The 19,596-nt window shown below is 40.3% G+C and overlaps 1 protein-coding gene across 1 annotated transcript in view; it reads left to right on the plus strand.

Annotated features, from left to right (window-relative positions):
- Window positions 1-505: 505 nt before the first annotated feature.
- RASGRF2 (Ras protein specific guanine nucleotide releasing factor 2) overlaps window positions 506-19,596 on the plus strand; it is a 1,933,635-nt gene continuing 1,914,544 nt past the window's right edge. The window contains exon 1 of the mRNA XM_044064238.1: window positions 506-1,208. Coding sequence (XP_043920173.1) covers window positions 933-1,208 — 276 coding nt within the window. The 5' untranslated portion in view covers window positions 506-932. The remainder of the gene's footprint in view (window positions 1,209-19,596) is intronic.

Raw genomic sequence — 19,596 nt, forward strand, 5'->3', positions numbered from 1 at the left:
TATTTTCAAGTGCGCTATTATGCAACCGGCCAAGCTCATACTTTAGAGGATGCAACACTAACAATGAGAAATTATCAGAAACCTTAAAGTTCTTAAAATGCGAACACTTAGTGGTTCTGCATTATAACCTTCATGGATCTGCACTGCACGCTCAAATCTAAAAATACAGTAGTAGTTAATCTCCCTGCAGAACCACGCCAATGACATTAGCCTTCTTACACTTTTCCTTCTCAAACTGGTGGGACATTTGATGACTATATGGTAGGCAGTGACAGGAAAACAGTGTTTTCTGCATGCGTATGGCTCCATTGAGAATTCCCTCATTTCCAGCTGCATTTGGGTGCAGTGAGACGCACGTACATCAGTGTCTGTACTGTAAATCACCAGATACGAGAAATGATTAAGATGTGTTGCTTTAAATCCGTGTCAACACGGATTACAGCCGATCTCCCAGTCCCACGTGACCTACTCTCCCCCGTGCCATCCAACAGTTATTATTATCATTCTTTGTACCCATTAATGTTGTGTTGCGCGCGGTTTCACGTGTTGCCTGCTGCTGCCTGCCGCGAGGAAACTCGTGGGCTCCGCTAACTGGTTCTACCAGATCCACAACTGCGCCTCCACTTAGAGTCGCCCCCTCCCATTCTTTTTTCCCCGCCCGCCAAGATTGAGCGCCGCTCCATCCGAGAGGTAGTTAAGCCTCACTAGGAAGGACAGAGGCGGCATTGAAGAGGCGCACTGTTTGAGCTCTAGGTCAGGGTGTCAGTGTCTGTCATGGAGTCCCAAACTGTACACTCACACAGTTACGAGCGAATTCCAACAGGGATTTAATTGTCAACGATGTTGCTGCGCGAGTTTTGTCCGGTAGATTACGTGTGAGGAAAAACAAGGTTAGAGAGAGAGAGTGTGCCCACGGGGGTTCTGGGGCCACAATGCAGAAGACCGTGCGCTACAACGAGGGCCACGCGCTGTACCTGTCTCTTGTCGCGCGTAAGGAGGGGTCCAAACGAGGCTATTTAAGCAAAAAGACTGCTGAGAACAACCGGTGGCACGACAAGTGGTTCGCCCTTTACCAGAATTTGCTCTTCTACTTCGAGAGTGAACAAAGTGCTCGACCTAATGGGATATATCTTTTGGAGGGGTGCAGTTGCGAAAGGGTCCCAGCTCCGAAAGTTTTAGCTGCGGGCAAGGAACTCCTCGACAAACAGGTAAGGGATGCTCTGACTTCGCTCCAGTCTCACGCAACTTTTAGAATACATTATGCTGGGCGCACTCACCGCAGCACAGTTATCGATTATAATCCGATGAAGATCTGAAAATTGAACTGCTATTAAGTCTAATTCGTCTTGATTCGAAATATACCTCTCAATCTCTTTTCAGAAGAAATCTGAATGAAACCTAATTGGGGTGAGGTCCTAAAATAGGGTCAGATTTTAATAATTGCTCTTATAAACTTAATAATTTGCTAAACATAGATTGCATTTTCTGAAGAATATGACATCTGAAACTTAAATGTATTTCATTATTTAATGAATTTGACTTCAATCCTGAATGATTTGCCAGAAAACCGCACATGTTTTGAGGACTAGACCAAAAAAATACAAAGCAAACATCTGGGCATTCTGCAAAATTTTGAGCAGTATGATCCGAAATCAGCTGTTAGAGAAGCGACAGGGACGTCAAGTTCAGGCAGAGCTGTCAAATCACAAGACATAACGGTTTCAGATGGTGACAATATAGTCTAAGGAGGGATGCGTCATGTTGTCATTATCCTTTCTCCATTACATTTAACGGGACATTAATGTCACTGTTGTCCAGGTTGTGTGTGTGCGCGCGTGCGAGTTTGTATGCTTGTGTTGGGGAACCCAGTCAGGCGAAGCCCTAGTTTATCCATTATGATTTATACTTGCAAGAGCAGAGGTTTGCAAATGCTCACCGTAATCGTTACTGCAAGCGCAGTATAATACCTTTAACCAAGTAATTTCCCATTGGTGTCTAAAAAGATTTTTACAAATGTTACTTTGGCTTTTAAAAAGTTTTTTTTTTTCGGATTCATGTCTTTCTACGTATGCCCGAAGATTTTGCAGATATGTTAGTGTTACTGAACCATTTAGGCAAAGTAAAAACCCAGCCATTTGTTTTTCAGAATGTGACTCCAGGCACACCTGTTGATAATTTCTACATCACAGTAACTGGACGCTGTCGCCTGATTGAGTGGATCTTTTATTTTTCCTCGTCTTAATATATCGTGTTTTTAGATCCTTCCGGACAACATCGTACCTTGTTGGTTTAATATAGCTCGGAGGAGTAATCCGTTTATCTGAGAAGGCTAGGGGAAGAACTCGCGCTGACATTGTTAGCACTGCAAATTACAAGAATACACGGCAACCGCAAGGCTGTACGGACCAAGTCCAGACATTGGGTTTACTGCAGTGTGTTGTGTACAATGCATTTTCAGTCCTAAAACATAAAATATATTCTATATTAGGGTGCTGAGTATGGTTTAGTTTACACTGAATACGCCATAATTTTGCATTAAATTGATAGCAGCAATACAAAGAAAAAGGTGGTCTGAATATATTACATAATTTGGATTTTTAAATGACAGTTTTGCAGCCGCAGGCAACAAAGCATCAGCCTATAAAATGAATTTATGAATTATAAAACCACCAAGTAATTTGATTACTTATATGCATACCTCTCAACCTATTAGTAGAAGAAATCTGAACAAAGCCAAAAATAATGAAGCGTCAAAAGCCCAAAATCAGGGACAAATTTTGAATATTGCTTTTATGAACTTAGAAAGGTGCTGTAATAATAGGTTTTGCATTGTTATGTATTTTTCTGATGGATATGATGTCTGAAACTCTAATGTCTATCACTATTGTGTCTTCAAAACTCAGTGATTTGCCAGAAAACCCCAACATTTATGAGGGGCAGACAAAAAAGTATGAGACAAAAATCTGGACATTCTGCGAAATTCTGGACAGTTGAGAGGTATGCTTATATGTCCAATATGTGGGTATATGAAGCTTATGCTTACTTATATATATATATATATGAATGTATCAACGCAAACACACATGATATGTGTGTGTGCTTGTGCGTGTGTGTGTGTGTGTGTGTGTGTGTGTGTGTGTGTGTGTGTGTGTGTGTGTGTGTGTGTGTGTGTGTATATATATATATATATATATATGTATATGTTTAGAGAGAGAGAGAGATTTTTTCCCATAGGTATGCATTTCTCCTTATAATTGTTTCCTTTGATGTTTGTGGTGTCTAGTACCATCACGTAAATGCTGCAATTTGTCTTCATATAGTGCACTGTTGTTGTGAAGACATTTTGGTTGAAGCAGAGGTGGAGTTCAGTTAAAGACTGTGATGTAACTTAAGTAGGGAAGGTAGGCTGTATGTAGTGGGTGCAGCATGTTGAAGACCTGTTTTCTGTATTCCTTTTCAGTGTGTGGCCTGGTGGTATTCTGGAGGGAATGACTTCTACATCTCCACTTTTGTGCATCGGAAGCAGTGTTTTGTCTAGACTATTCCTGTGTTTGTACTACATCATAGCCAAGGGAATGCATCACATTTTAAGCCAGCTCTGAATTGACTTACTTTCTATTAAAATTTGAGGAATTATGCATGTGAGACTGACCTGGGATAAGCTCACTGCCATTTCGCAGTCAGTTTATTCATTTGTTTATTCATTCTCTCGTTGTCCACCTCTTCCAGTTCAAAGTGATAGAGGACTGTTGCATATCATGCACCCAGTGATGCAAAGGCACACAATTCATTTAAAAGAATGTACCAGTCAGTCACAGGCCTTAGACTCAGACATACAGTCACCCATCACAGGGCATATAGTTGGACATGCCAGCACTCACTGACTCACATGCAGTACACACAAATGCACACCCACACTCACACACCTTCAGATAATTTGGAGGAATACCAGTGCACCTACAGAATGTCTTTGGAAAGTAGTAAGAAACTGAAGCACCTGATAAATAAACTCACAGAGATGCAAGGAGGGCATGCAGACACTGCAGAGAGGACACTCCAGTCAAGAACCAAACTACAGAATGAGTGCTGTGAGACAGCTATATTAACCACTACACCATTGTACCACCTTCTGTCGTAGTTTAATTCTAAATGTAAAAACATATGGCAGGTTCTCCAGTTTTCACCCAGATTCCAAAGACACACTGTTAGGTGGGTGGATTAATGAGCCTCTGAACTGCTTATGGATATGTGTAGGATATGTGACTAAGTACAGGTATTTCTTACAGTGGACTGGCATCCCATCCAGAATAAGTTTTCTGCCTTATATGCTTTGCTAGCTGGGAGAGATTCCTGCTTCTCCAGACCATGATTAGGGTAAGGTTGGTATCAGGGATGAATGAATCAGTGCTTGCAAAAGTAAGGCAGATGTGGATAGCAGAGGTTTTGAACTTACATTTTTGTTGTGTTTTATAATGCTCTTTATCATTATACCCCAATCAAAGTAAATAAAATGTATGTATTATGATGTTAATAAATGTTAACCTTATTCACTTATATGGACAGCAGTACTACATTAATGTTAATACAAATATAAGTCTGAGATTATATCATAGATATAATAACCATGAGTTTGAGACAAAAACTAATAAGCAGATTTGAGGAGATTTCTCACATACAGGATGCAGACTTCTATTTTAGGAGTAAAATTTGTATTTAAGTTACGCATATAATATTTTAAACTATAATTGTTAGTATATAGTTTTTTGAAGTATTGTATCAAAATGTAGACTCAACAGCAATATGCATTCTAAGCAGTTCACATTTTTGCACTTTTATATATCAGTCTTTCTTAAGACCTAAACAAGCAGTCCTAATGGATAATATTTGCATGTATGAGTAAAGTTATGCATGAGACACCTAGTGCATGTGAAAATTTCTGCTTAACACATTGGTGACCTAGACATGTTGACCAAGCCTTCATGTCAGAAGCATTGAATTATGGGAGGCATTTGTTTGCACACTTCAGAATACTACTGCAATCAGCTTATCAAAAATAGGACTATGTAGGAAAGGTGAAAGTCAAAGTATTTGTTTTTGCTAGTCTTGAGATGTTTTTCATTGGTCTTTGATATCCGGCAGCACTGTAATTCAGTGTTAACAGTGTACTTCAGATAAGAACATCCAAGGCCATATCTGTTCTTCTTTGGGTATTGGTTGTGCAGAAGGGCAGCAGACTGAAGCCAGAGTACAGAAACAATTAAAACAGGTTATTAGCTGTAAAATTAAAGTAACAGGGAATGCGTAGGGCTGTAAACTAAAGGATTAAAGAGGGACAAGGGTAACAGAAATGAGGTAAATCATAGCCTTGCCAACTACATAAGGAGCCCTGTTTCAATGCAGTGAGAAAGTAGTACTTTGGAAAAAAAACAGAAATTGGAAGTGTGTCTTTATTATGAACTGAATGATTGATCCTCTTTGCCAACGCAATGCTACTTTAAAACATACAGACAAAATAATAAATAGTATGTAATACGAGTGTTTTCACATACCAAAGTTGTTAAATGGTAAAAAAGTCCCATCAGTGAAACTAAATATCACATCATAAATTAATTAGGCTTTTTGTAAAATCGGAGTTATAGTGCTGCCTTAAACTCACCTCATATGTTTCGGTGCAATAATAGTAACTGTTCTGTACAAACTGTGTTTAGCTTCTGTATTAGGTCATGATCTTGAGTACAAGTTATTAGATGAAGCTTACTGTGGAAGTATGTTTTAATTGTTTAAATAAACATTTATTTATTTATTTAGATGTTTATTTTGTTGCCAAAGTCCTTGCTAGAAATCTTGCCTAGATATATTTCCTTAGTGGCACTGTAGCGTGAAGAAGAGAGTGACAATGACTATGAAGTTGGGAGAAGCCAGCACAACTGTAGTACTGTTCTGTCTGTAGGTGAATGAGATTATAAGTGAACATTATTATATAACACAGGAACTGACAACAATGAAATTATAATTTATGCTGTTGATATGAATATGAAAGGAAAAGTGAAGTCAGAAGCTACAAATTCAAACACCATACTACAATGTAGGATAATGAAGACATAGGATTGTCTGATGTTTAATCATATGCTTTGACTTCCATTTTAAAAATTTTACTTGAATGTATCATACTAAAAAAATGGAAGGAAACATGCAAAACCATATTTATTAATAAAAAAAATTAAAATACACAATCATTAAACCTTATAGATAATAAATTGTTATGGACAGTAAATTTTGTAGAGTTTGCAAGGCAGAGTCAGATTATAGACCATAATAACCTTGCCAAAACCCACCATCATAGAGCACGTCCAGCCTATAGGAGGGTAAAACAAGTCAGGCCTATAAAAATATATGGGTGCTGAAGTAAATACTTATAATATTCTATTTCCACTCCATCTCATTATCAATGCATTAATTCTGTACTGGACTATTTTTAAAAATGTCATACAACAAATATTCATTCTGATTTAAGGAAGTGGACATCCACTATATTCTGAATTTCCTGTATAGAGTGATTTGTAATAGGCTCTATTTCTGAAAAAAAAAGATAGCTTGGAGGATGTGAAAATTTTCATCCTGGATTTACTGTTGAAAAGGGACTACTTTATTGTCAGCAGATAATGCAATACAAAAAAAAAAACAGATTAGATCCTAGAGGTTGGTTATTAGTACATAATGTTATTTTGTGCTTCTTAAAACATGGGTCATCACAGAGCATGAATTAAAAACTACCCAATTTTATTAAAATTTTTAACATCTGTATTTCTAAATAGAAAAATGTTTAAATCCATTTTATCTGAGCTATAAAATAGTATTGATTTATACATTTTTCAAACCAGGCAGCTATTGGAGTTATTTGAAACAGACAAGCTATTCACATTTTTCTGAAGTAGATAACATCTTAATACTATTAGCTCTGTAAGTTTAGGAAGATAATTAGTACAAAGAATATATGTTGCTGGAGATGTAACATGTTAGTTAAAGCAGATTGGCAACATATTTTTATGAATATAGTTCTATAGTTCCATTGCATACAGCAACAAAGATGAGTGAATATTTTCCATTTCTTGATCTGTTTAAGTTCATTTTAACAGTTTGTATCTGCTTTAGCTAAGGTATTAGTAATTCCAGTGCACTACATTTTGCTATTTAAGTGGACTAACTGTTGGTATTAAACCCTAATATCTTTCTTATGTAAAGAGTGTGTCAGGCTAGTTCAGGACTTGGGTTTGCATTAAGACAGTACCAGCCCAGTCCGTTCAGAGCTAATAGTCTAAGAATCCCGAAGCTAATATTGCTGTGCTCTTTTAAACAACTCTTGGTCCATAATAGTTTTATTACATACAGCAACAAAGATAAGTGAAGATTTTTCATTTCTTGGTCTATATTTAAGTTCGGTTAACAGCCTGTATTTTCTTTAGCTGATGTCTTTAAGCCTGACTTAGTAATTCCAGTACACAGCTGATTTGCATTTGAGTGGACTGGTATTAAATCTTAGTTTCTTTTTTATGTAGTGAGTGTATCTTAGGCTGTTGCAAGACAGTGTTTAAATTAAGGCAGTTGCAGGCTGGTCAGCTCAGAGCTAAGGGTGTACTAGTTTCCCCTCCTACCCATTCTGCTGTTAGGTGCCTGTCTTTTATGATAATTTGACAACATAATTCTTCCCTCTCCATATTTATTGGCTCATAGCAATAGGCATATAAATGTCATTTTGCAAAATCTCTCTCCTTAAGCTATTCATCAGACTAAGAGATTTTTGATAACATTTCTACTTATTGAGTGTACTACACTTCTTGCACTGTTTTTAGTGTTAAATTGGTGAGTTTAGATTATTTATTTAGATTTAGTTGAATTTAAATTTGTGAGGTGCTTTACACTGTCCTGTAGAGTCACAAATACTTTGAATTAAACATTTCCTTATAAAAGACTACCTCAGAAATCTCCCCAGCACCTAGTTGCTGCCAGAACAACTGGCTTTCACTTAAAGGTCACTTGAAGCATAGCCCTACAAGTACAAGTAACAGCCCAGTAGCCAGCTGTCAACTGTTCTTGTACCATCCAGTAGCAAAAATGCACAAATTAAGGATCTGTAACCATGGATTTGCACTTCCCACCTATCTCTGCAGCCTGCCTGGTGGATATGAGCATCCTGAGGCAATGTAGCCATTGGCATTTGCTTACTGACAATGTGAGGGATGTAGTTACACAATGTCACTGGAGGCAAGACTGTCCTATACCTACACAGACAACACCAAACAGGTTGTCAGTAGCACACGCTAGTCCTACTACACATAGTATGGACCAGACACATAGAACCACATATGCTGAGGCTCTTACATGTAATTTTCCAAGACCTCAAAGGCCTCCCAGACATATCACACAAAGCAAGTATCCTCAGCAACCTTTAGAGCACTCTTGTAAGACAGCATGCACCAAGACAAATACAACATCATCACAAGGTGTCTCAATGTCTAAATCCATGAGGCATACATACCTCCCAACTTTTTAATGCAAAATATCTGGACAAAGTCTAAAATAATGGGGAATAAAGGCCTAAAATAGAGACAGATTTTAAATATTGCTTTTATAAACTTATAAAGTTGTTAGAGTAACTGGATTTGTATTAACATGCATTTTCTATAGGATACAAAGTCTGAAACATAAATGTATGTCATTATTTAGTTATTTCATTCCTCAGTGATTTTCCAGAAAACTACAGATTTTATGAGGAACACACCAAACGTGTGACAAAAATCTGGACATTCTGTGAAAATCTGGACAGTTGAGAGGTATGCTATAAGGCAGACATCCACACAACACAATATTTTAGTCATAGGACACTCTATTGTGAGACACACAGGTGACCCACTCACCAGGTTGAGCAAGGAGAGAGTCACGGTCAGCTCACTCAAATCATTGCACCACAAGAACAAGTATGACTCTGTCATAGTCTTTGTGAGTGCAAATGACATGAGGCATACCTCCCTGCACTATATGAAGAGGGAGGCATGGGTCTCAGGCCAGTGTGAGCTTAGCATTAAGCAGTGCTCTACCTTTTCCAGTGATCATGCCACAGTATCAACGAAAGGTAATTGACTTTAATAATTGGATTAGTTTTTGGTGCCACTCCAAGGGGGTACAATATTTGCCTGCCTGGGAAGCTATGGTAGACTAATCATGCTGCTTTCCATAGTCTGTACCTGTCCCCACTAGGTTTTTGAATATTGGCTAAAACCTTGTCCAAACACACACTGCTTTTTTAGGCAGTGCCAATCTACTAAACTGACTAATCTAAAGGTGTTACTGCTCAATGCCAGGTGTCTAAACAGGAAACTCTACTCCCTGCAAGCTCTCCTCATCCTGGAAAATAAAGACATCTGTGTAATTATCAAGACTTGGTTTAAAGCTGCAGAGAGTGCTCCAGTAGTGCAAGGCTGTAATGCTTCTACACATTTAGACCAGCTACTGCACAGGTAGGGTCTAAAGGTGGAGGACTCTCAATTTACATCAAACATGAACACACTTCAATGCTGCTCAAACAGTATGACAAACTTGAGCTTCTCTATGTACAATGTACTATAAGTAAAGTTCCATAACATACCCTTTCACATTATAGGTCTTGCCATGACCCAGGAAGCCCATACAGTGTATATGAATGAAATGGATATACTCCCCATTCAACCCAACACAATATTCAATGGCAACTTTAACTACTCCAACATTAACTCGGAATCATACATGACCTCAAACATGCAGCAGCTAAGCTTCCTGGACTTTGTTAACACAAAAACTCTGGAACAGCTAGTCTGCACACCCACCAGGGGCAGAAGTGTCTTTGAGCTGGTCCTGACACACACATGGGAAAATGATGCACTCCCCAGGAGTAAAGTCCTCATTGGTTAGACTGGACAACAGAGCTGTCTCCTTTGCATTAAATATTAAGCCTGGGAACTCAGCAAATCCCAAAACATTTAAAATATATATTCCAAGGTTAGCTACCTCCTACTAAGTGACAGTCTAGCAAAATTGTTCACAGAAACTCTGTATAATCATGTAAATAGCTGAACCTACCTGAAATAAACATAGCACAACCACCAAAAAGAAGCCAACCTGGTGGAATCCCAGTATGAATAGGTTATATAACAAAAGAGCCTTAAAGCAACACCCAATAATGTGCTGAATTAATGGTGAATGGAACTACCTGTATAAAGACAGAGGATATATCATATCTGCTGACCAATAAATTTCATTCCAGTTTTATCCCCATCACCCCCATTCAGCCCACCAGGAAATAGCCCTTACCATTTCTCCCCCACGTTAATAGGGAACAGGTTCTTACTGTACTCTCTAAGGCTAAGAGCAATGCTTCAATGGGCTTTGATAATATTCCAGGATGCCTGCTGAACAGCATGAAACATGGCACGTCAGGCCTGCTAGAATCCCTGTTTAACCAAAACCACCAGACAAGCTTTGTGCCAAATGGCTAGATGACTGCAGTAGTTATCCCCCTATATGTGTGGGGGGTTCCATGGCCCCAGGGAGATCTACAGACAAATAAGTCTGATTAATGTCATACGCAAGCCCATAGAAAGAATTATGGCTGGGATAAACAATGACATAGGAAATCTACAGACACTGGACCCTACCCAGTGTGGTTTTGTCAAAGGTAGGTCACATCTTCTTAAACTAGTAGACTTCTTTGAATAGGTCATAGGTTGATAGGGTCATAGGAGGTTACTGGGCTAGCAGCCGTAGAGCCCTTAAAAACCTTGCCATGTTAATCCTGAGTTGTCTCAATTGTCCTTGGTTAGGTGGCTGTAATTCACAGAGTGATTCTATAATAAACACTGACTTCCCCTGTCCATGAGGGACATGGGTGCTACCCCCATCGTGAATTTGTGGTCTCCCATCTATTTGTCCAGGTTTCAATTGAATAGGGTTAGTGAAGAGCTCTGTTTCACATGAATTGGATATGCGACAGAGTATAGCTGGAGTTTTTTTAGTCGGTTAGCATAGGGCATTTGCTTTAGGCCTGTGATTCTTTTAGTAAGGTGTTTCTGCAGCCTTTCCAGTTGTTGCAGATGTCTTGTGAGGTACATACCAAATGGGGTGTTGTACTCTATGATGGGTCTAATGAGGGCTAAGTATAGAGGGACAATGACCTCCTTTTTTTCTGGATGAAAAGCCCTTAGTGATGAGGTGTGCCACATAGAAAGATTTCCTGGCTGTTGTGGCAATGTGGTTATGAAAGGTGAGACCACTGTCCATCTGTGTTCCTAAGTCTCTTATCACACTTGTGGTGTTTAGTGTACTGCCACCTATGTGGTAATTCACGGGTACATGTTTTTTCCCAAAGGGGATAACTATACACTTTTTGGCATTGAGCTTGAGCCCATGGCTCTGGCACCAAGCATCTGTTTCTGTAAGGCCCTTTTGTAGAATATCCACATCATTTGGGGATTCAGTAATGGCTCCCAGTTTGCAGTCATCTGCAAACTTTGTTAGCCAGAGTCCCTCAGTGTTGGCCTGTACTTCAGAGAAGTAGATGCCAAACAAGAGTGGTCCCAGGACTGAACCCTGACGTATTCCACTTGTCACTTGTTTGGAGACGGATTTGGAGTCGGCTACTTTTACAATGTGGGTTCTATCAGTAAGCCAGTTGGCAACCTATCGAGTGAAGTAGGAATTTATGCCCAGCTTTGTAAGTTTATCTATGATTCCAGAGTGGGGGATGGTGTTGAAGGCCTTGGTGAGGTCCAGACAGGCCATGTGGACTGCCTTATTCTCATCCACGGCTCTGGAGACTGATTCGAAGAAGTCAATCAGGTTCAGGAGACACGATCAGCCCTATACCAGTACTTGGTCTTCAAGAGACTGCTGTGCAGTGATCTATGCCTAGCCTATAAGGCATCCTATGATCCCACAGTGATGGATTTGTTGTGAATCCACAAACAAATAACATCAGAAATAACAGTTCTAAGGACGTAAATCCTATCTGTGACATAAGCAGGACATGTAGTAGATTAGGTATGTGTCTTAAATACTAACCATTCTATGGAAAAGGCTTCCCATCCATGTGAAGTAAAGCTCATCCCCAACCCTATTCAAATTTAACTTGGACCAATGTATGGAAAATTACAAAATTTACCCCTTAATGGACAGGGGCAACCTGTGAAATCTTGATGTATACAAACCTATATTGTAAGTGTAAAATTCCTTGGGATATTGACACGTCAGCAATATTTTGGTAAAGCTAGAGTAAGCATGGCTAGGCATAAAATGGTTCTTGAGCGGAATTTTGTAGAAAATGTATTTATTTATTTTTTTTGTTTGCTCAAGGTAATCACTTTGGCAGTGCAGCTTGACCATCAGCTGCTAAACACCTTTCTAATTTCTTTTACCCGACTCCCAGTTCTACCTTCCCATGTGGTGTGGGACTGCGTTGGTATGATGGGGAAGGAAGTGAGTCCAGCATCTGTTGGAAGGAGAGACGAGTGAGGTTATTTGTAGTATCACATTTGCTGCCCACACTAGGGCTTTTCTTGTTAACCACCCCCCATGATTTGCAGGGCTGACATTAAAGGAAGGGAGTGCAGTAGCACTCTGAGGGACCAACTCTTACCTACATGGTGATGCATCTGTTATACGCTCATACATTCATAATTCATAGGAGGTTACTAGGCTAACTGTCCAAGAGCCCTTACAAATATAGCCAAATTTATCCCGAGTTGCTCCATTTGTTGGTGGTTAGGTGAGTAAAGTTTGCAGAGGTAAGGGTCTATGGTAATCAATACTGACTTCCTGTGTCCAGGAGGGACATGGGCACCACCCCAGGAATGAATTTGCAGTCATCCATTCCTTGATCTAGGTTGCATTTGAAGAGGGTCAGGGAGGGGCTCTGTTTCACGTGAATTGGAGGCTTGTTCCAGAGAAGTGGCAGTCTCTGGGAGGTGTATCTATCACTCCATCATGACCTATTCATGCCAAAGGCTAAGGTAAGATCCCTGGAATGAGTGACCCTTCTGCAGTTTGATTTACAAAAATGTAGCATTTCCATCAGGGCCGGGTCAGAGACTGCCCTGTAAGCCAGGCGCAGGTCACCCCTTAGCAACCTGTAAGAGACAGAATACAGTTTCAGAGCTTTCAGTCTTTCCATGTAAGGCTTGTTTTATGTACCCTGTAATTTCTTGGTGAAAAACCTCTATGGTCTCTCTAAGTGTTGCAAGTGTCTGGTGAAGTACATGCAAAAACATTGTACTCAATTATTGGTCTGATGAAGGCTGAATGTAATGGAATTACAACATTTTTAGATCTAGATGCGATATACTATCTACCCCCAACACACAACCCTCTGACACTGTAAAGGCATAGCATCACCACTTGTTCTCTCTTGCCTTGGTTGTGTACCACAAGCCAACACTTGCACCCTCCCCTGAGGAGAGATGAGCAGGCTGAAACGCATCATTGCTGTTTGTCCCTATGTTGAGTCCAGCAGGTGCCCAAGTCAGTAGTCAATCACTGGTCACAGTCAGGACTTCCTTTCTATTGATCAGACACTCTGTTATGGCTTGGACATACTTACAAAGTAACTGTATACAATAAGATCTGTTATAGTGTCAGGCTAATGTAAATAGTGTACATAGTTATTTAAGATGTGTATAAATACTATGAAAATGCATTCAAATGTATTTGAAAAATAATAAAAACTTTTTGAGGACTCCTTTTCTCTGTGCCAGTGGGAGGACTGCACAAAATTCCAGTCATTTACTTTCGTTTTGTTAACATATACATTTCAAATATCAAAATGCAGATATTATTTAATGTTTCAATTCACCTATGTGTCAAAAAAAGATTAGTTACCACTCTTTTAGTGTGCCAATAGTAACCATTAAGATAATTAGAAATGGGAAGAATCAATTGCTCCATTGTTTTCTGAGTTTGTGACCATAGCCACTTTTATGTATGAAAGAGAAATTAATACTGTTGAAATGGGAGGAAAAGGACCCTCAATAAATTATAAATCTTGACCAAAATTACCAGTGTCATTAAAAGCATATTCAAGATGCTGTCTCATGCAATGAAGTATCTGCAGATTATGATCCCCTTCAGATGCTCAAAGTTTCAAAATGTTGAACTTCAAAAGGCCGAGACCATAAGACTGAAGTTTTGAAACTTCGAACATTTTGAATGGAGATCACCGTACTGCATTGAACAGGATAGTTACTGTTTTCCTCACTATAGTGTGATCTCAGAGATGGTATACTTAATTAGCAGGGGATGGGGGTGCAGGAGGCAAATATGTAAAAAAAAGTTTTTATTTTTTTATTAGGTTTTTGAAGTTTCAAAATTTTGATCTTAGGGTCACAGCCATTTGAAGTTCAAAGCTTTGAAACTTCAAGGTTCTGAAGTAGATCCTATGATACATTATAGAATATGAAGCCATGTAACTAGAACTTAATTTATCATTATTTAATATGGGTACTATGAGGGAGAATTTGTGTAGAAATCTGAAATTGCTACTTAAACTCTTCTTTATGAATTGGTGTTTTGAGCATTATAAATCTTAGCTTAGCAGTTATTTATTTCTCACTTCCAGTACCGCGCATTATCCTGGATATTCAGAAATGTCACATCCATGATTGTAGCTAACCTGACTTTGTTTACTATGTCTGTGCATGACAAGCCATGAGGGTTATTTATAGGTTCAGAGGTGTTTATTAGGCTAATGGCCCTGGAGCTTTTATAAGCCTAGCCCAATAAAGTGCCCTGGCATTGTGCCGCCCAACGTTAGTTCCCAGTGCCTATATCAAGCATAGCCACTGGAGTGATCCCTGGGGTGAACTTTCTATTTCCCATCCACTCATCAAGATTTCTCTTTAAGAGGGCCAGTGAGGTGCTCTGCTTGACATGTATGGGAAGTCTATTCCAGAGCATGGGCAGTCTCTGGGTCATGAACCTGTCCTGCCAGCATGTTCTGTTGATTGTGGTAATGAGGTTGAGGTCTCTAGAGCATGTGGTGCGGAGGGATTGGGATTTCTTTAGATGTAGCATTTCTAACAGAGCTGGGTCAGACATGGCTTTGTAAGTCAAGCAGAGATCGCCTCTTAGTAGACGACATGAGACAAAGAATAGCTGGAGTTTTTTGAGTCTGTCAATGTAGGACATGTGTTTAAGGCCTAGGATCCTCTTCGTGAGGTACTTATGTGGCTTCTTCAGCTGTTGCAGGTGTCTAGTGAGGTACATGCCAAATGGGGCATTATACTCTATGATTGGTCTAATGAGGGAAGAGTAGAGAGAAATGATGACCTCTTTCTTCCTGGATGCAAAACCCTTGGTAATGAGATGTGCCACATAGAAGGACTTTCTGACCACAGTGGCAATGTGGTGGTTGAAGGAGAGGTTGCCATCAACCTGTGTCTCCAGATCTCTTATAACGCCTTCAGTGTTCAGTGGGCTCCCATCAATGTGGTAATTAGTGGGAACTGAGTTTTTTCCAAAGGGGATGACAACCCATTTTTTGGCATTAAGGTTAAGGCCATGGTTTTGACACCAGTCATTGGTCTCATTAAGGCCTTTCTGTAGAATGTCTGCATCACTTGGGGAGTTAATAATGGCTGCCAGCTTGCAGTCATCTGCGAACTTGGTCAGCCAGAGTACCTCCATGTTGGCCTGGACTTCTGAGAAGTAGATGCCAAACAGGGGAAGACCTAGGACCGATTCCTGTGGGACTCCACTCATGACTGGTTGGCAGTCTGACTTGGAGTCCGCTACTTTCATACTGTGGGTTATATCTGTGAGCCAGTTTGCAACCCACCTAACAATATAGGGGTTGGTGCCTAGTTTGGTGAGTTTATAAAACATTCCTGAGTGAGGAATGGTATCAAAGGCCTTGGCCAAATTGATGTAGGCTGTATGAACTGCCTTACCTTCATCCAGAACTCTGGTGACTGACTCAAAGAAGTCAACCCACTTGAGCAAGCATGATCTCCCTTTCACAAAACCAAATTGTGTGCGATCTAGAGGTTGGAGATTTCCTATATCCTTGTTCATTAGGTCCATGATGATGCGCTCCATAGCCTTACATATTAGACTCGTCAGGCTAATCAGGCATTCATTTCCAGGATTTGTAGTTGCTTCTCCTTTATGGAAAGGGATGACTGTAGCAGTGTGTCATTTGGTAGGGACAAAGCCTGAGGTGAGGCTGTGAATGGACAGGGCACACAGATGTGGTGGCAGTTCACTTTGTAATTCATGTAGAATACAGCCGGGGATATTGTCGGGTCCCATGGAAGCTGTATTCTTGGACTTGGACAATGCAGCTTTAACCTGTACTGCAGTAATGCTGGGTGCCTGACATTCTTCTGGTATTGAGATTGGCCCTTTGCAGGGGAGGGAGGGGTAAAGTTGGCATTGAATCTGTCAGCCAGTATGTTGGCAATATCTGTTGGCTCAGTATAGGAGGTTCCATTGTGCAGTAACTCAGAGCAAATCTGGGTATTGCCATGGAGATTCTTGATATAACTATAGAAGGCTTTGTGGTTGTTTTTAGTGTTTGCCGCAATTCTGCCTTCATAGCTGGCTTTGGAGGTTTTGATGAGGGATCTCAATTTTTTGTTGAGGCTAATAACAGAATTCTTCCAGTCTTGGGACTTCACCTTTTTCTGGAACAGTTTCTTCCTTCTGTTGTAGAGTTTATTAATGGCAGGGGACCACCAGATTGATTTCCTTTTTTTGGAGGAGAGTGTCTTGGTTCTGTTGGGTATGGCTAGTTCCATGCATTTATGTACGTGTTTGTACAGTGCACTGGTGCATGATTTGGCAGTCATGCATCTATTTTCCATTGGCATGGGTGCCGTGAATTTAGCCACCTGTTTTCAGGAGTCCAAAGCCAGCTTTGGAGAAGTTTTTTATGATGGATACCTTTGCTGGGGGTGTGGATGAGATGTGGATTTCCATGGTGATTAATTTGTGGTCGGATCTAACCAGTGAGGAATTGACTATTGGTGTAGAGCAACAGTTGCCCATGTTAATAATAACCAAGTCAAGGATGTTGCTTCCTCTAGTGGGGATAAGAGTGAGCTGGTCCAGGGCATTGCAATTGATGAAGTCCAGGAAGCATTGGACCAGTGCATTGGTGCATGAGTAGTTTTCCCAGTTGATGGAGGAGTAGTTGAAGTCAGGTTTATATTACAACGTTGAACTAAAACAAGTTCGAATGTTGTAATATCGAACCTTAAAGTCCGAAAGTTGAAAATAGCAAAGCCACGGCACACCGACTTTTTTCCCAGGGAAGAAAAATTGATGGGCCGTTTTCAGGGCTTTGCTATTTCCTCCACTGTGGTGTGATCTCAGAATTGGTATATTTAAGTAGGGGGGTGTGGGGGTGAAGCCCCTCACTTATTTTAAGGTTAAATTTTTTTTTTGTCACAGAACAGCAATTGTTTTCCCCTGGGAAAAAAATTGCTGTTCTGTGTTTTCGGTTTTGTTGGGTTTCGGACTTTAGGGTTCGATATTACAATGATTAAACTTTTGTAAGTTCGATGTGATATAGACCAATTGAAGTTACCTAGTATGAGAGTGTTGGGTTGGATCTTAATAGTTTCCAAGGTGCTTAGGAATGTGGAGTGAGAGTCTTGGGACATGTTTGGGGACCTATAGCAGGCTACAGCCTGAATCGCCATCTTACTCAATTAAGAATGTATGCAGCCAGGCAAGCATATGAGATGAAGAGCTCCCCATCACATCTGTGAGAGAAACCTGTGGGGAAATCATGCTGGACAAATCTGTGGCTGCAGAGAAGTACCAGAATCAAAAGTGCCAAGCGTGAGCCACAAGGGTATTCAGTTTGACGTGTTGATCTTCTTTTTTAACCCATGGAGATACATATATGCAGAGAAGATATGTTTGGAAGGTAGTAACAGAAGTGTGCTTAAGATAATGGGTAGGGCCACAGAAAACACCTGATGGGGGTTTATAGAACCTTAACAAAATATATCAGCCAAAAGCAGTTATGACAGAAGAGTCCAATCACTTTATACGTACAGTCATGCAAATATCATAAAAAAGCACCCATACAATAAAAAAGCACCATTACAACCCTGCGAGGACCTGAACCAGCAACCCTCTTCATTTAGATTCTATAAAGCACTTCATTCACTAACTGAGCTGTGGTAGTAGTCAAGCTAAATGTCAGTAAACCACATAAGAGGTGTTTGTTACACATTTACAGAATGGTGGTATAAACGACACAATAAGCATTTAACCATGAGAGCACTTGAAACCCTCAACCCTCTTCACTTTCTACCAAACACTTTATTTACTGACTGAGCTCTGGAAGCAGTCATACTAAAGGTGTGAGTGAAGCACATAATGATGTTACACATTTGCATACTGGAAGCATAACATTCACAAAAAGCAGGTAACTTGGTTCGGGTGGGGTATTGAATCGTCAACATTTTCACTTTACAAAGCATTTCATTAACAAGCTGAGCCATAGAAGCAATCACTCTAAAGGCCTGAGCTTTACCATATTTCGTATTTGCACACGGCTGCACAATGACACTCAGCTCATTTGTGTGACCAGTGGCAACCAAGGACAATATATATTGTAGATTGCAGTGAGTGGACTTAACCATTGCTGTACAACAAGCAGTGCCATTTCTCACTGGTTGTACATGGACATTGCTGGTACTCTTCATGACCAGTGACAGAAAGTATGATAACTAAAGATAAGTGATTTGGAAGCTCTACATGGGCATGTGTGAGGTATATTTATCTTTCTTTTCTAGATCACATTAATGGTTGGAAATAGGAGTATAAGAAAGAGATGAAAAGTGGAGGAAACAGAGAGTGGAACATAAAGTGAGCAGATAAGGAATGAACTGGATAGTGGTGGGGAAGGAGGGAAATATTTTTTTATGTGGGACAGGTGCCCATTTTGTATTTATGAAGAGAAGGGTAAGTTGGGGAAGGAATTAAGGGAAATGAGAGGAAGGTAAGAGAGTTAGGTTAAGCAACAGAGAAAGACAGACATGACTGAAGGTTGTGTGGTAACACACTGAGGGGGGACACAAATGTGAAGGAGCTTTAGACAAGCAGAGGAAAGACAATTGTGAGGGGAGAATTTAACAACCTGTATGGACACAAAAGGGAGGGGGAACACCAGGCTGGGGGAAACGATGGTGTATTCACAGCTGCAGTCTCTGCCAGTTGAGACCCAGTGGGAGATTGCTTACCATCATGGGTACTGACACCATTCAGCCTTGGCTAGTGCTGATTGGGCACACAACTCAATGAGTCCTCAGAGAAGCCTATCCATTTGGCTGAGTTGGACATCCATCCTTCTGTCTATAATGTTCCTCATGATGTCTGCCAGTTGCCAATGCATGACAAAGGCATCCCCACCACTCACACTGCTTCTAGCAGTTACAACTGTACCAGCATCTAGTGCAAGTAAGGCAGGAGGTACAAAGGTAACCATGGCAGGCTGAGACCAAGATGTGTTGGGGGCATCTGGTGGTGGAGGTGGTAGTGCTGCTGCTGCCACATTTGAGG

Source organism: Protopterus annectens, chromosome 2.part2, assembly GCF_019279795.1.
Source record: "Protopterus annectens isolate FY-2018-M chromosome 2.part2, PAN1.0, whole genome shotgun sequence".
NCBI classification, from domain to species: Eukaryota; Metazoa; Chordata; order Ceratodontiformes; family Protopteridae; genus Protopterus; species Protopterus annectens.